General features: G+C 34.1%; 1 protein-coding gene across 2 annotated transcripts in view; it reads right to left on the bottom strand.

Annotated features, from left to right (window-relative positions):
• Positions 1-450: 450 nt before the first annotated feature.
• Positions 451-17,515, bottom strand: part of KCNH7_1 (Potassium voltage-gated channel sub H member 7) — a 74,520-nt gene continuing 57,455 nt past the window's right edge. The window contains exons 14-16 of one of the 2 annotated variants that reach the window (XM_051210240.1): positions 14,957-15,123; positions 11,234-14,929; positions 451-1,836 (exon numbers count right to left, since the gene is read on the bottom strand). In XM_051210240.1, the coding sequence (XP_051070210.1) occupies positions 15,024-15,123 (100 nt within the window). In that variant the 3' untranslated portion in view covers positions 451-1,836; positions 11,234-14,929; positions 14,957-15,023. Of the gene's footprint in view, positions 1,837-11,233; positions 15,124-17,515 lie in introns of both variants that reach the window. The other variant, XM_051210239.1, reaches the window with a different exon arrangement.

Genomic DNA, 17,515 nt, shown 5'->3' with positions numbered 1-17,515 from the left:
GCTCGCTTTCAACTCGGATACGGGAACACATCCCAGCTTGGTTCTATTAGGGTGAAGGGAAGCAGTTACGAGTTCTATACTTGAAAACCTAATCGACTGTAACCATTCTACAGATCCACAATCTGATTTTAAGGTTGTTTATATGATTCGTTCAAATCTACCTAAATTTCTTCGTATCCAACTCTTAAAAATAGCTCTTACAATCCAGGAGCTCAAACCAGAACTATGCGTACAAAAGAAGTACGTCTTATCGTTACCATGGCCTTGATTATTTTGGTTATCCTATTATTATTATTACTGCTTTCCCCTTTACTTATGTCTTATATCCTCATTATTTTATTCGTAAATGCTCATCATATCGCCTTATTTATTTTTTATACCTCTATGACCTTTACCTTTTATAGCAAAAACATTTTATTGATTTTATTATAACCACTAAATCTATTGTTATTCTATTTATTTATTTAAACATATAAACATTGGTACAAGGAGGCACCAAACAGATATGCGCCACACAAATCATTCAATTTATATGAGGGCTGGGATACTGCCGAAGCAGATGGCTTTCTTAAAGGGCCATAGCCGGAGCCTTCGACCTAAAGGTCTGATCCACAAGGCAGTGGAGCAACGTCAGGAGATGCAGTCCCACGGTAGCCGGTGACCAACAATAGGTCCATACGCCATTTGTTCCTTCAGTATCCTGGGGTCTATGTGCACCAATAGTTTAGAATAAGGGTTTTCCAACTCTCCTAGCCGGAACCTTCCTATCCGCCAACCTGATTAAAGCGCCGGACAATTCCTTTTCGTCCTCTACATTCCGTAAACAACACCGCTGATACAAAAAAAGACAGTGAGTAGGATTCCTCTGGCGGTGGCTATGTACACATGACCATATGGCGGTACTTCAAATAGTCACAACTGAGAGAAAAAAATGTCATTTGTACTATGTATTTATTTATTAACTAAGAACATAGTTTACCAAAATGTAGACTTAACATGAAAATTAATAAACAATAATCCCTGAGTATAAAATACGATGACAAGTAGGAATTAACCTTGAAATCATAGCAACAATAAACAATAACACAAAAAACATTGTAGAATTTGTCCACAGAAAAAGGCAATGTAATAATACTATTACCAATAGCAATTAGTGGTTAGTTAACTTTGTGGTACAGAAGCATATTGAAATTGTTCCGGCGATGCAATATAATTTGCAATATCTAAAGCCAGTACACAACTTTCACGAACCACTGGCTCTTTATCTTTTATAAATTCTTCTAGTACTTCACGTGCCTGATGTTCAAATTCTTTCGGTACGGAACCTTTCGCATTTTTTGTTAAATATTTTCCTTCTAATTCACCTAGAATAGAACCAAGTGCTTCAGCAGCTTCATGTCTAACCATTGGATGTTCATTTGTTTGACGAACACATGTAGATAATTGTGGAACAGTACTAGCTACTGTTAATTGTCCTAAGACAAAAGCAACTTCATGTCTAAGTAATGCACTATTTGGAGCTGTTAATCCTTCAGCTAATAAATTAGCTGGCTTTTCTGGTGATGCTTTATCAATAACTGCTTGTAAGACACGATCACGTAAAGTAAACATTGCACGATAACGTGTAAATAAATTTTGATTAGGATCCATTAATAAATCATGTAATTGTTCATCAGTATATTGTTGATCACCGGTAAAACTATGCGCTGGATCAATCGTATTTGGAAACAATTTTGCAGCTAAATCACATGATATTTGAGAATCTTTATGTTGGATTGTTTTCTTGTTTTTAATCCATTCAATTCGATTTAAACCAACTTGACATGTTTCAGCCAACTTGTATGAAGTAAAAAAAAGAGATATCAAATTAAGTTCATTATAATCCAAACACACTAGAAATAGCGGCAACAGTGAATGAAACTTGTACAAATTTTCTGTGATTCTTTTTTTAAAAGCATCTTTAAATTATATGGTGTTTTTTAGTGCTAGGATACACAAATCTGAGGCGTATGGCTCTGTTATAGTTGTATAATGGTCTGAGAGGTAGTATTTATTTATTTATTTTAACACATAGATATTGGTACAATGAGGCACCAAATACATATGCGCCACACAAATCTCATTCGATATGTGTGAGGGCTGTGATACTGCCCGGGTACCAAAACCGAGACAGGTGGTTTCCCTAGAGGGCCACTCCCCGAGCCTTCGACCTGAAGGTCTGATCCACAAGGCAATGGAGCAACGTCAGGAGATGCAGTCTCATGGTAGCCTGTGACAAACGATTGGTTCATGTGTCATTTATTCCCTCAAGATCGTGTAGCCCATGTGCACCATTGGTTTGGAATCTAGGTTTTCCAACTCCCCTAGGTGCACTCTCTGTGTCCACCAACCCGGTTAAAGCGTTGGACATTCGCTTTTCGTCCTCTCAATTTCGTAAACAACACCCTCGCCACGAGAAGGCAGTGAATAAGACTTTTCCTGGCAGAAGCTATATACTCGTGGCCATTTGAGAGCATTTGGAGAGGGAGAACTGACTCTTCCCACTCTCGGCTGTACCACAGCATTTGGAGGCCTATTTATCAGCAAATGACTACAAAGTATCCTGTTATTTTCATCTCGAACTCTGAATCCTACCTGGTTGTTTTTTTGGATTTTCATAATAAAAATTATTCATTTACATCTAATTTGGTAGAAAAAATTAGCTTTAATTTCATCAAAGTCCTTTTATCAGTCTCATTGAAGATCGTCAATAAAGTATACTTTCATTTCAAGTCGAATTTGTTTTTATATATACGATGTTAATTTCTCTTTGTCAGTGTAGAAAACTAATTATAACAGTACTGTTTAATACTATCTAGATAAAGTAATTACTTTGATAATTAAATTATGACATCATAGCAATTGGAAAAGATTTTCCAAGACAGAATTCAATGGAGAATTCTTGTGGGCAACCTGTGTTCCTTTATGACGGTGGGGGGGGAGTAACGAACTTACGAAAGTTCATTTATTCAATATTTATATTTACATATTATATTTCTATGATTAATTAAAGAGTTAACACAAAGATTTCACAGGTTGAAATCATGAGTCAGTTGAAGCTAGACCACTATTGAAAACCTGGAAGCACTGGAAGGCCATTTCGTCCTAGTATGGGACTCCTCAGCAGTGGAGTTCAACCAGGTCTGTTGTGAGATATCAGCTCACTGAAGACATTGGTGTTCGATGGCGCAACTTCGTGGATTGGTTGAAGTTAGACATTAACACCGTTGGATGCCGGCTCAGTGGTCTAATGGTTAAGTGCTCGCTCGCGAAGCCAGTAGGTCCTGGGTTCGAATCCGCAGGGTGTGGGTTCGTGGATGCGCACTGCTGAGGAGTCCCATACTAGGACGAAACGGCCGTCCAGTGCTTCCAGGTTTTCAATGGTGGTCTAGCTTCAATTGACTCATGATCTCAACCTGTGAAATTTACTAAAATCTCCACAAAACTCATTCTGACAAAGATTTCATACAATTCATTGTTAATAATAATAATAATAATAATAATAATAATAATAATAATAATAATAATAATAATAATAATAATAATAATAATAATGGAATATTCAATTGAAATTAATTATTATTATTTCGATAGTATGGATAAGATGAAGATGATTAGAACTGTGATATATTAGCTCAATCCATTGAGAACAATCTGATCACACATATCACTTATGAAGAACACTCATATATAATAATAAAAGGTCAACTAGATTAGAAATAGTGGGTAAGAAAAGACAAGGACTTAAAGCTTTATCACTCTGGATAATAAGTTAATCTATACTAAGGTTTATTGATGCGCTTTAGTCATATGAAAAGTCAAACCGCTTTTTGTGGTTTATTCTCACCTTAAACCAACCTTGGTTATATTAGCTTATTATCTAGAATGATAAAGGATCAAATTGTTTATCTCCCTCTTACCCTAACATTTCTAGTCTAATTAACCTTTTATTTCTTTAGATATAAATATACTTAATAAGTACATGTATGATCAAATTGTTCTCAATGTATTGTTCGTCTTCTTATTACCTATATCGAAGTTTATCAAAGGGATTAATTGTAGACAATACAAATTCTTAATTGAACTTATGACATCTTTATACTCTTGTATTCAAATGGATATATGTTTTTTTGCTTACAACATAATAGTCTTTCTGTGTATTTCTTCTCTACATCATTGAATGAAATGAATAACAAAGAATTGAATAGATTGGTTAGCATTTAGTGAACTAACCCAATGAACTACAGAAAAACACAAGTGAGGGGGGGGTGATAGTGATAGTTATGTTTTTAACGAAATATATTAATCAAGAAACAAAACAAAAAAAGATAATTATGGGAATAGTATTCATAATCAGTAATAAGTCAAGTTTTATAATGAGAGATATTTGAAATAACGAAGTGAATCATCAACATGGAATGGCCAATAAACAAAGTTGAGTTCCATTGAAGCAAAAGAGAAACAGGATCCATTCTCTTTGTTTAAGGGTTAGACATATTTGTATTGAGGATAAAATCGATAATGAACTTGATAAACTACGTTAGATACTGATTAATAATGGTTATTCTATCTAGATTTATTAAGAAAAATCTCAAACTAAAAACAACAACGTGAAAGAATGTCCACAACAAAGAAGACTCTATAAACATTCAATTAAAAGGAGATATTGCACCAGAAATTCTGAAAAGCAGACTTTCGAGATCTCTGAGGAAAACGTTCTATTCGGCTGAACTTTGTATTGTTTTTTTTCAAGTCGGCCTATGATTTGAAGTTATGTGAAGGATAAGCTACCACATTTTGGACCTAATGAATGTGCACCTATCATTTTACTTGCATGTTATATTAGCCGTATAAAGTGATTCCTTTTTTAGGCAAATCCTCGAACATTACCCTGTCTAACTCTTCAAATGATTGTTAGAAGTCAATCAGAATCTCAATTTTGCAGTATCTAGTCAATTCTGGCCACTCTGCTTCATCAGAAGCCTCCTTTAAAATCATACATACAATCAGAAAAGTTCAATAGGAATATACAAATGAAAAAAATTTATGTACAACAGACGCTATTGCTGTGTACCAGTTTAAACCTAAACTTTGTATACAAAAACAGTATGTTCAGTCCTTTATTCTTCCACGGTCTTAACCTCACTTTCTATCTTCCATAATATATCGTTTTTATTTCTATTATTTCTACTCCTTTCCAATTATTACAAATGTTATTTATTCTGTCATGAATAGATATCGAGTGGACAATTATTTCCATTATACCACATTCTCTGATTGTTATGTAACTTTCGTTTAATTTATGATTTTCGAGTCTAGACAATATACCACTTCAAGATTTTTTAAAAAATTAATTAGTAGTACCTTTCTATCTAATTACAGAATACTAATTTAACAGATAAAATTAACAGCTTAAGTAGATGAAATCATTCTTCTTCAATGACACAATGTGTCTCTTTCGTTACGATGTGTAGACCTATACTTGACAAATGAGTTACAATGAACATGATTTTTGCAGTCTTCAGGAATGTAAAGGTAGATTGATGACTTAATTATCAAGTGACATTGCAGACTTTGATCAAGATTTAAAAATTACAATCTTATGAATAGAAGTATCCCTTAGAGCAAGTTTCGACACAGTTACACCATGACTTAATCCATAACAGAACCATCATTGTAATGTAATTACTACTCAACTCTGTAATAAAAAATGACAGTGTTGAATTTGAATTCGAAATACAATAAGGGGTTCAACCATTAACACGACGCACACACTACCTATAAATATTCACACATACATACGCCTTCAAATGCCGTAGTACAGTTGAAGGTGGAAACAGTTACATCTCCCTCTCGAAATGCTCTCACACGGCCACTGTCAAGGAATAACCACTTAGTGATTTCTCGCGGAGGGAGTGTTATTACAAAATTGAAAAGATTAAAAGTGAATATCCGGTGCTTTACCAGGTTGGTGGACAGGAAGGATCCATCAAGTGGAGTGAGAAAACCCTGATTCCAAACCAATCGTGCACATGGGCTCCACAATCCTGAGAAACAAAAGGCGTATGAAGCTATTGTTGGACACCAACTACCATGAGACTGTATCTCCTAACGCTACTAGAGTTCTATGTCAAAGACTTGAAGAATGGCCTTCTAAAAAACCACCTGCTTCAGTTTGGACTCTCGGACAGTATTTCAGCCCTCACACAAATCAAATGGCGAAATGTGGCGCACATATATTTAGTGCCTCTTTGTATCAATATTTGTGTTTAAATACAAAAGTAAATACACGCTACAAAACAAAAAGAAATCACTTTCCATAAAAAAATTTGCTTTCAAAAAATGGAGAATTATAAAACGATTTATTTTTTTAAGTAAACAGAGTAAACAAAAGAAGGAAAAAATAGATCTAAACAATGTGACGGTATTTATTACTTAAAATGATTATTTAGTAGGTGTATACATAATAGTTAAACAATACCATACATATACTTGGATAATTTATCAGTCAGTCAGTAACAACGTAGAACTTCGTACGTACGTACATCAGTTCGAGTTGCCACACCACATTAGCACACAGATGCAGTTGTCTACTCGAATTCCGTAGTGGTAGAAGTAGTAAGAGTATAAGCAGTAATCGGAAACATTAGGGCTTGAAGATGTTATTCAAGGAGTATAATCGAGTGAAATAAATTTGGAAAGAGAAAAACAAGAAATGGATATGAAGAATTCAGAAGATAAGAATTTGGAAGGACACAAAGAGTGGATGCACCTGCGCCATTGCAAAGGATTTTGAGCCATGTCATTCAGGGTCTCTAACCATCGGTTGCTATCATCTCGCGGTCCCCAACCAGGTAGTCTACACCTACCAACACGACTCAGTCCACATGTCAGTGACTTCATGGATTTGTGCCATGTTTTGGTCTGGCCGCCCCTAGCTTTCTTCCAACCTACTCCTGTACCACTGAACATCGCACGTCGGGATTATTTATCAGTTTATTATCATTATTATTATTCACTCAGTGTTGTTTTACTCGTATCTTCCCATTGTTACTTAAGACTGTAATTGATCAGTCTCATGTTGACAATATGTGCATCCTGTGCGGACTGTCTCGATATAGCCTTAAGCCACAAGCTTTTTAAGCTTCCACTGCTAGCTATTATCCATGTTTGCTTAAAAGGCTTATGACTTATTATTATTATCCTTATGATGAAATAAGAAAACAGAAAGAAAGATAATTTTTAAAAAAAAGAAGAAACAAAATAGTGGATAAGGTAAAAGAAAAATAAACGGACAACAATATTTGGTGATGATATCATATGGTGTGAAGATTATGTCAAATAGTGTTGTATCCATTCATCAGTAAAATTAGAGTAATGCTGATGAATTATTAAACCAGTATAAGTCTGTATAGAAATTATATTTTATCATTATTCTGATAACAATAATAAATTATATTGACGAGAATCACATGGTTAAATAAATTGAATTTAAGAAAAAAGAAACGGGTGAACAGAAATAGGATAATAATAATAATATTACTATACTGCCATCCGGAAAAAAATCTGTGTAACGATTAGTTACCATAATTCTATATGGTGATCTATGTGTTAGAGTTCAAGTTATATACAAGGGGAATGGTGATATCAATAATGTGAATTGTTTGGAAGCAGTTGTTAAGAAATCATGTTTCGAGCTAAATGATACTTATCAAGAAAATATACCTACAATTGTAAGGGCATTGATGCTTTTTGTAGAATTAGAATCTATCTAATCAAGAAATTATACATAGACGTACTGTCAAGGAGCTACTTGGATTATGATAGATCTCTTGTAGAACTGACGCAAATCGCCTTTCCTGACCGTTGTTGCTACCTTGACGTGGTGGTCGGGCTTCCCTATCGTGATGAAGCAACCGAGCTATACTGCCTGGAACAACCGTTCCTCAAGGTCCTACCATGTCAGACAGGTCGGTTGAAGAACGGTAAGACTAAAAGCAACAAAACTAAGATCCGAAAGCGAAGTCGTACTGCTGACTGTACAGAGGTGTGACAGCAGTAAGGTGTTTCCTTCAGACAACCAGCATAACAGCGATGCTGCCTTCCCACAAAGAGGGGTGGGGTTAAAGGTCAACCCTAAAAATGCACACTTCGCCTTAACCCACGGATATCCGTCTCCGGTGGTAAGGTCTCAACAAGTACGGCGCTCACACGAAAATTACTCACAAAAAGGTCATGAGTGATCGACATCAAGCAGCTGTCCCTTGGGCACTGCAGTCACGCTCTCAGGTCACTAAGACCACCTCTAATCCAATTTCCTTTACAGGTACCTCCAGAAGAACCCTTCCACGGTGTGGGCAACCGGGTAGTGATAACCGCCCCCATACCTCTAACAGCACTCTAGCACCACTCAAGACAAGAAATGATAGATTTACTGAGTGATCATTGGACAGTAACCAATATCATGTTTGTCTAGTCCTTAACAAGGATTGGATGCTAGCAATGATATTTGGAATGTGACCAATTGGTTAAATAAATCAACATTTCATGTACCATGTTTAAATTTTAGGTGGTTGAAGGCTATCAGTATCAAAAGCTCTTCTAGTCCCGAAAAGAAGATGAAATATCCTTTCTGCTTTTTACTAGGTAGCATCACGAATAACAATAATAATGGTGGCGTTCTTTCCAAAACTTAAATTTTTCAATAGCCAACTGTTTATTTCCAGTGTTGTTTACTTAAAGATGTTTCAAACTTGAAAATATTGGCAGACAAATTATTAAAATGAATGTAAACATAATAATCCAGATGGAACTTATGTAAATCAAGCATTAAATTTGTTATGACTCGTATCTAGCTATGCCAATAGAAATATCAACGTAAACGGTAAACACAATTCAAAATACTTTTCAACTGAACTGATACTAAGCTTTCAATGACCATTCACTCAACACTCTAACTGATGATCATATGTAGACAAGAAAAATGCGAACATTTAGAGAATTCTCTTCAACGTGTATTTGAGGATCAGACATTAGGAATGTGAGTTTTATGGTGCTTGATTCAACAGTGTAAATTCGAAATGGCGACAGTTAGAAATCTGTTTATCGACTCAAATTTAAGAATGAATGAATTGCCAGGTAGCATTATTTTTTGATAAAGTATCTACAGTACAATGCATAAAACGTTGAGCAAACTAAACCAAAAAAAAACAAACGAAGCAAAAGTTTTCAGTTTTGCCATCGCCTACGATAATTCCTAATTATGAACGACTGAGAAAATTTCCTAATACAATGCTGAGTCTACGTAAACTTGACAGATTTTTTATTTATTTTAATACATTGGTACAAGGAGGCACTAAATATGTGTGCGCCATATCCCGCCATTTGATTTGTGTGAGGGCTGAAATACTGTCTGGACACTCAAACCAAAGTAGGTGTTCTTCTTGGGGGGCCACTCCCAGAGCCTTCGACCTAACAGTCTAATCTACAAGACAGTGGAGTGGCGTTACGAGATGTAGTCCCATGATAGATGGTGACCAGTAATAGCTTCATACGCCTTTTGTTTCTCAGGATTGTGGAGCCCATGTGCACGATTGGTTTGGAATCAGGGTTTTTCAAATCCACTAGATGGATCCTCCCTATCCACCAAGTCAGTTAAAGCACAGGACATTCACTTCTCGTCCTCTCAATTTCGTAAAAATACCCCCACCGCGATAGATCAGATAATTGATACGCAGATATTGAAACAATAATCTCTTGACTACTGAAGAGACAAGACGGGCAATCAAGAGAAGCTTAGTACTCAAAGAAAACAAATTTGTAGTTGAGCAACTCTGTATACATATCAAAAGACATAATATTGAAACAAATAACAAACTTAGTGAACTAAAAGTGAGCGTAACCAATCAAATGACAGCAAGGCCTACTATGAAAATGTGAATTGAAGGGGAAAAAAGTTATCACAATTATCATGACATATAAGAAACACAATTTATTGACAAGACACATTAGATAACCGAAAAATTTTCCTGGTAAAAACAATTTAATTTCTTTTGTATAATAATTTACTACAATTTATAACTATGAATAGATAGACAGTCAATATTAAGATAGATCCGGGGACTAAACAATGTTTTTTCTATTGTAAATCATTAAAATAATCGACAATGGAATCCCCCCCCAAAAAAAATCATTCTGGTAAACCAATGAATCCTAGAATTTTAGTATGGTGGTTAGTGTAGCTTAGATTAGCAATTAGAAACCATATAACATTAACTGAATTCCGGTCATTCGTCGGAATAAATATACATGTGATGTGAACGTGTATGTGAATGGTGCGAATGGTCCACCAGGGTACTTGGTACCTGTGTGGTTGCTCCACAGGATTGAGCTGTACTATTGGGATTGTAGCGTTAAAGCCTGTATGGTATCTGGTTCTCCTGTGAAGCAGGATTGAGCTGTACTGCTCGGGTTACGAAATTTATCCCGGGCGGTATCTGGCTCTCGTGTTAAACGGGATTGAGCTGTACTGTTTGGGTTGTCACGTGAAAGCCTGGATAGTGTCTGGTTCTCCTGAAAACCAATGTAAAATTACCCTGGCCCACAAGGGTATGTTATATAACTGTTATATAACTAACTGAACTCAAGTTAGATATTCTAAAGTAAGCATTTGTTGTGTGTAACATAAATTTAAGTCACTTTATTTTATTCCCTATTTTATCGACAGATTAGCTTAGAAATTGTTTCACACTTTATATAATCTATTTCGTTTGAAAATTAAATTAACTTATTGTCCAGGTACTTGGATATGAGCGACACTTTAAACATGAGAAATAATGATATTGTTTAGCGAGAAGGGACTTGAAGCGGACACTTAGTAGGTGAAAGTCGTATGCCTTAACCACTAAGCAACCGTTTCATTCCGTAGAACCTTTCTTTAATTTATTAAAAACAATGTAGTTTCTCAAATCCAAATGGTTCATGTACTCGATTTTGGATTGTAATTTTTTGTGGAAGCTAATTAGATTATTCACTACTCAAAACTAAGTAAGTAGTATGTGTGTTCTCGAACCAGTAACCTATGAATTAGAAATTAAAATATTTCAACTACTAAGTCAATTAATTAATCCATAAAGTAAAAACAAGCAAATAAATTTACATATGAGATAGGCAAAATCAAACAACTAAACATTACCTCAATTATATTTGAATTAACATATTCTTTTAAAGCTTTTTCAATTACTTCAATATCTGCACCATCACATCCACTTAAAGCAGCTAATGCTTCAGCAGCTTCATGACGAATAATTGTAACATGTTTATCATTATGTAAAGCTTGTAAAAGATGTGGTACAGCTTTTGGATCACCACGTTGTCCTAGACAATAAGCAGCTTCATGTTGTAAAAGATCATTAGCGATAGGTGATGGCTTAACATAATTACAAACAAAATCAGCTAACAATTCAAGTGCTAGTGGTTCAGCAGCATGACGTAATCCCCAAAGAGCACGAGAACGATCAACTAGAGAAGCGGATGGATTTAATAAACATTTTCCCCATTCACGTAATTCTGTTTCGGAAACTGGTTTTGGAGTCATAATAATTGCTTGAAGTTATTTAGTAGGGCAATGAATCAAGAAGAAAATAACAAATATTGGTTAAATGATTTTAAGGGTAAAATTTTACAGTAAATCAATCTCATTAATATAATTTATTAAGAGGAATGTATTTCATTCTCACTACTGTCATAACATTAATCATAAATAAATGGTTTAATGGAGAACTGGTATCAACCAAGAATACCTAGACAAACTTTACGTTTCAGTTCCTATGCATGAGATCAAACCTGTTACTGAAAAGTCCCGTAGAGCAAAAGATATATGTACAGATCAACTGAGTTATATCACCAAAGCTCATTTTTTGATTTAGGTCAATCTTCAAAACAGATAAAGTGATAATAAGTTAATATTTTCGCCGATTACTTAACTGGTTTCAGTAGTAGTAACCTAATCATTTGAGAAATCGTAATTGAAAAGTATACACAATCATGGCTTTATTTCAGAAATCAACTTACATATTCATACTTTCAAATATCAATTTAGACACACTGATACTAGGACTTAATGCCTTTCGTTTTAAACACCAATATGGTGGTGTACTTTACCCATGTTAGGAGTGAAACGAATATTACCATGGATAATCATTGAATTGAATGACTGAAGTCAAAAAAATGCGGGATTCAAGATTTTCAATGAGCTGAATTAATTTAACACGATCACTATAAGACCCGAGGATTGCGAACTCAATTCAATGTACGGTGCACAAACAGCTGTTAAATCCATTCAGTTTGAACGCTATTTCAACTTATACTAGCATTCAACTAAGATCAATTGATTGAATATAAATAACATGTGACATTGTCCTCACTTACAAGCACTCTAACAATATCTTCTTTGTAAGTCATATATCACTAAAGGAAATTTAATGTTATGATGAACAGTACAACAGACATTATAAATATAAATTTACACTTTTTCAACTGTTAACGTTGAGGTTTGAAAATAACACTCTCTTTTGATTATATCTGCATCCTGAGCAAATCGCCTGACTTTTCTCATTAAGTCACAAGTATTCTAATAAAGTTGGATAGTGGCTAGAATTAGAAACCAGAACGCATGTTTTATGCTCGTCGAGACTCATGTCAGCCGAATATACCTACATCTAAGTATAAGCGTCAACTTTACCTAAAGCCCTATTACGGTTCCTGTAAGTTTTAAGACCGAGTAAAGGAGAAAGTTTGGGCATCGGGTTAGCAACCTCATCCCGTAAAAATAACAACCTTGCTAACAACAAGAAAAATCAAATGAGACTACATACATTGAGAATGAAACATCATGATTCTTAAAGTTCATTATCAGCCACTATTCAACTTCAATGAAAGTACAATAAACAATTAAAATATATATATATATATGATACAACTGACGAATATCTACTGAATGTAAAAACGTAGTTTCTTTACAAAAACAATATACAATTTGTACTGTTTTTCGTAATCTTCCCACTACTAGATTCAAGTCCCGAAATGAACATCAAATTTGGGATACATGCACATCCGACTGACGAATCCTAAATAGGACGAAACGTGCTTCCTGGATTCTTCTGCTAGCTATCATCTATCTTTCTTAGTAAAAACAATATAGTTTAAATAAACAATACATACACAAAAATATGAGCACAGATAAACTTTTTGAATCCACATACACAATATTTTACATTTTGTATAAACGCATTCAATGAGAACTTATAACATATTTATTGAGTAGTATATATATATTTGGTATATTTGACATGATACAACTATTTATTTATTTCTGTCAATACACAAATACTTCTTGTAAAATAATGTAACCAAACAAAATAAAGGATATAACACTGTTGAATATAGTTCTTTCAAATCAAGATAGTTTAAAAGAAGGTCGACTAGAAAATGGATTGGTCCTTTATTATTGTTATCATCATTTGTTGAATATGTATGATTGAAGAATCCGATTGTATACACGTTTCTATATGAATTAATGTTTTATCTAAGAAAATTATTATTGTTATTATATGAATAATCTAATATGTCAACTATACAATTTTCTACAACGTAACAATGAATGAACAACTCCCTTAACACACACAAAAAAAAAGGAATTATTATTGCACACATAAAAGAAAACTCTTTTTTGGAGGGTCGGGGGTGGAAATAAATCACAACGAAATAGAAGAGAAAATAAAACTAGATAAAATAATATTGAACAGAATAATCTCTGTATATTAGATAGAGTTACCAGTGGTTGATAGATGAGTACCTCCCATTACATGGTAGATAATAAATGCCTTTTTTGGTTCGTTATTTGTTTAAATAAAATGTACCAAAAAAAACACAATAATTGCATAAATGAACAACAACAAAAAATCGATAATGTTTTACAAACTATTCACTAAGTATATCGTTAAAACAAAAGAGGGAGGGGGGGAACAATAAAAAAAAAAATAATTTTCTATGAAAGATAAATATATTAAAGAAAATTTCTCTACTATTTAAAGAAAATATATTCTGTTTCTATTGCACTAATAGTTTCTATGTTCAATGTTTATATATAAATCTCGTCCATTTTTTTCTATTCAATATTGAATACATCGTTTTGATTAGATCAAATTGATGAATTGAAAAGATGAATATAATAGAAATAATGAATAATTTTACAAATAATGAATTCAATCAATAATAAACAAAAACAAGAAAAGTAAACAATCATTGATTATTTCACTTTTATTTGTCTACAAGAAAAATAAACGAGAACACACTACCACCACCACTAAGGATTCATTGGCAAAAGTAATCTACACACACAAAAAAAAGGGAACAACATCTGAAAAATGACTTAACAACTCATGGTATAATATTGTTACCATGGTTATTTGATCATTAAATGTTTTCATTTTTATACGAATGTGTTAAGTATATACATTCGATAGAAATGCACATACTCTACAGGTATACTTTGTGATTAGTAGTGTAATAAACAAAACAAAAAAAACTACATGAATAAATCAATAATGACAATTCAAATCAAAACTCATAAAATTCTAGAAACAATCTTGTTTCTCTATCTAAGTAGAAATTAATTTATATTACGAGAAGATCATTACATATACATAATTAAAAGTTCAGAAAGGAGTTTTTTCTTTGTATAGGTTATTAGATATATAGAGGATAGAAACACTCTACCATGCTTCAAAATGAATACTAGAAATAATAACACTGACCATTATTATTATTATTACTAACAATAATACTGATACTAATACTAAACGAAGAAGAAGAAGAAGAAGAAGAAGAAGAAGAAGAAGAAGAAGAAGAAGAAGAACTAAATACTTGAGCAAACATGTTTAAAACAATGGAAAATAAAATAATCAAACTATTCATTGAATCTATCACATTGGAATTGATCGATGCTTTGTTATTTTCATTTCTAATTGTTGTAAAATAGTAGTAACCGATTGAGAAATACGAACGTCAAGATTCTCAATTTGTCTGTAAATAAAATAAACGAAAATTGTTACAATTATTTAAATGAAATGTATTGGAGAAAAGTAAAACTAATTTATTTTGTAAAAAGTGAATGTCCGGCGATTTAATCGGGTTGATGGATAAATGCCCTGGTACGGTTGAGGATGAGGAGAGTTCGCTCTCCCTCTCCAAATACCAACGCGTATACAGTCCTGACAGGGAAATCCTATTCACTGACTTCTCTCGCGGAGAGGATGTTTATACAAAATTGAGAGGACGAAAAGCAATTGTTTGGTGCATTAACCGGATTGGTGAACGGGGAGGGTCCGCTTAGGCAAGTTGGAAAACCCTGATTATAAACCAATCGTGCATATGAAGTTATTGTTGGTCACCGTCTACCATGGGACTACATCTCCTAACGTTGCTTCACTGTCTTGTGGACTAGACGTCTATGTCAAAGGCTCAGGGAGTGGCCATCTAAGAAAACCACCTGCTTCTGTTTGGACGCCCAGACAGAATCTCAGCCCTCACACAAATCAAATGGCGAAATGTGGCGCATTTGTATTTAGTACCTCCTTGTACCAATGTTTATGTGTTGAAATAAATCAATAAATAATATAAAACTAATTTATAGGTTTCTTTCCAAAAATAAGCAAACGAGTTAACCTAATAAATAAATACTTTTCAATATAGGGCTGGTGAGAGACAGTTCACTATGGAAGATAAAGATAATTAAAAAAGAACAATGTTAACAAGTGGATGAAAACTCAGTGGTTCGAAGTTTAGGTGCCTTCTGTCAGACGTTAAGATGATTTATTTTATTCATGGTGGACTTGTGAATGTACACTATTCGGTCAGTCAGTCATCTACAACGTAGGACCTGGCACATAAATACATCGATCATACCTAATTAGCATAAAAAGGATGAACACCAAATTCACAAAAGCAGTTACTTCGATGGTAATATATATTGTACATAAGGATATGATACATGGAAGAAATAATTACTTCGTAGAAAGAAAAGCATAAAGTAATTTAAATTTCATAGTTTAAGGGAAGACAAAGAGTGCATACACATACGACATTGTGATCACTTCTGAGGCATGTCACACACAGTCTCCAACCACTGGTTACAACAGTCGCACGAACCTCAACCAAGTAGTCTGCATGGCTCAAACCAGAAGTTAGTGATATTATGGACTGATGCCATGTCTTGAATTGACCGCCCCTAACTTTCTTCCAACCGTCTCCAACACTAGTCAACATTGCGGGCAGTGGTAATCGGTGGTTGGTCATGCGTAATATACGGTCTGTCCATCTCAGTCGATGAAGATTCAAAACCTCATCAACAGATTTACCATCATTCCATAATACCCTGCGTCTAACCTCACTATTACTTACCCGGTGATCCAAGCAGATACGAGTAATATTTCTAAGACATATGTGATCAAATACTAGTAACTTATGAGTATTCTCTACCCTTACTGACCATGTTTCGCAGCTGTAAAGTAAAACAGAACAAACTGCTGCGCAGTATACTTGTACTTTAATTGATAGAGGAATATCTCACTGCAATAGGCGATGTAATTTGAAAAATACGTACTATTAGGACGAAACAGTTATCTAGTGTTTCCTAGTTCTTGATGATTGTCTAATTTAGGTTGGTTTATGATCTCAATAATATGGCTTCTACTTTCATAATACATTCGGTTAGATATAAAACTCTACCTTAAATATACAAGACACTAGTCCGTTGTTAATTGATGTATATCAGAACCACTTACTGTTTAAATAAACATAAATCTATTATAAAATAATACACTAAGAAGAAAAGAAAATAATCACTGCAGAGAGAGATCCTAAACTTACCAAATTAGTCTTTTCATATTATCCATAACTGATTGTGTTTCCTACTTTCCTTTCTTAGTATCGATGGAAACGTGAAAGTTGAAATGAAGCGATTAACAATTAAGATTATGATGATTGACTTTACATTTTGGCAACGCCGAATTCAAAAAAGAAAAGTAGACTACTTCCAGTGTTAATTATCTGTTATTAAGCTGAAGTTGAAAAGTTTATCAGGTTTCTGAATAAACGGAGGTTCTCTGGTTAGATCGTTACCAATATTAGTTCTGTGTCAGTACAAGTGATTTCTTTTGGGAAGCTATTTATTTATTTACTTATTTGAACACATAGATATTGGTACAAGGAGGTACTAAATAGATATGCGCCATACAAAACTCATTTGACTTGTGTGGGGGCTGTAATACTGTCCGGGTGCTCAAACCGAAACAGGTGGTTTTATTAGGGGGCCACACCCGGAGCCTTTGACATAAATGTCTGATCCACAAAGCAGTGGAGTATCGTAAGGAGATGCAGTCTCATAGTTGCCTGTGACCAACGATTGGTTCATACG

Source organism: Schistosoma haematobium, chromosome ZW (assembly GCF_000699445.3).
Source record: "Schistosoma haematobium chromosome ZW, whole genome shotgun sequence".
Lineage (NCBI taxonomy): Eukaryota > Metazoa > Platyhelminthes > Trematoda > Strigeidida > Schistosomatidae > Schistosoma > Schistosoma haematobium.
The sequence above is the reverse complement of the archived record's forward strand: the minus strand, read 5'-3'. Positions and strand labels throughout refer to the sequence as shown.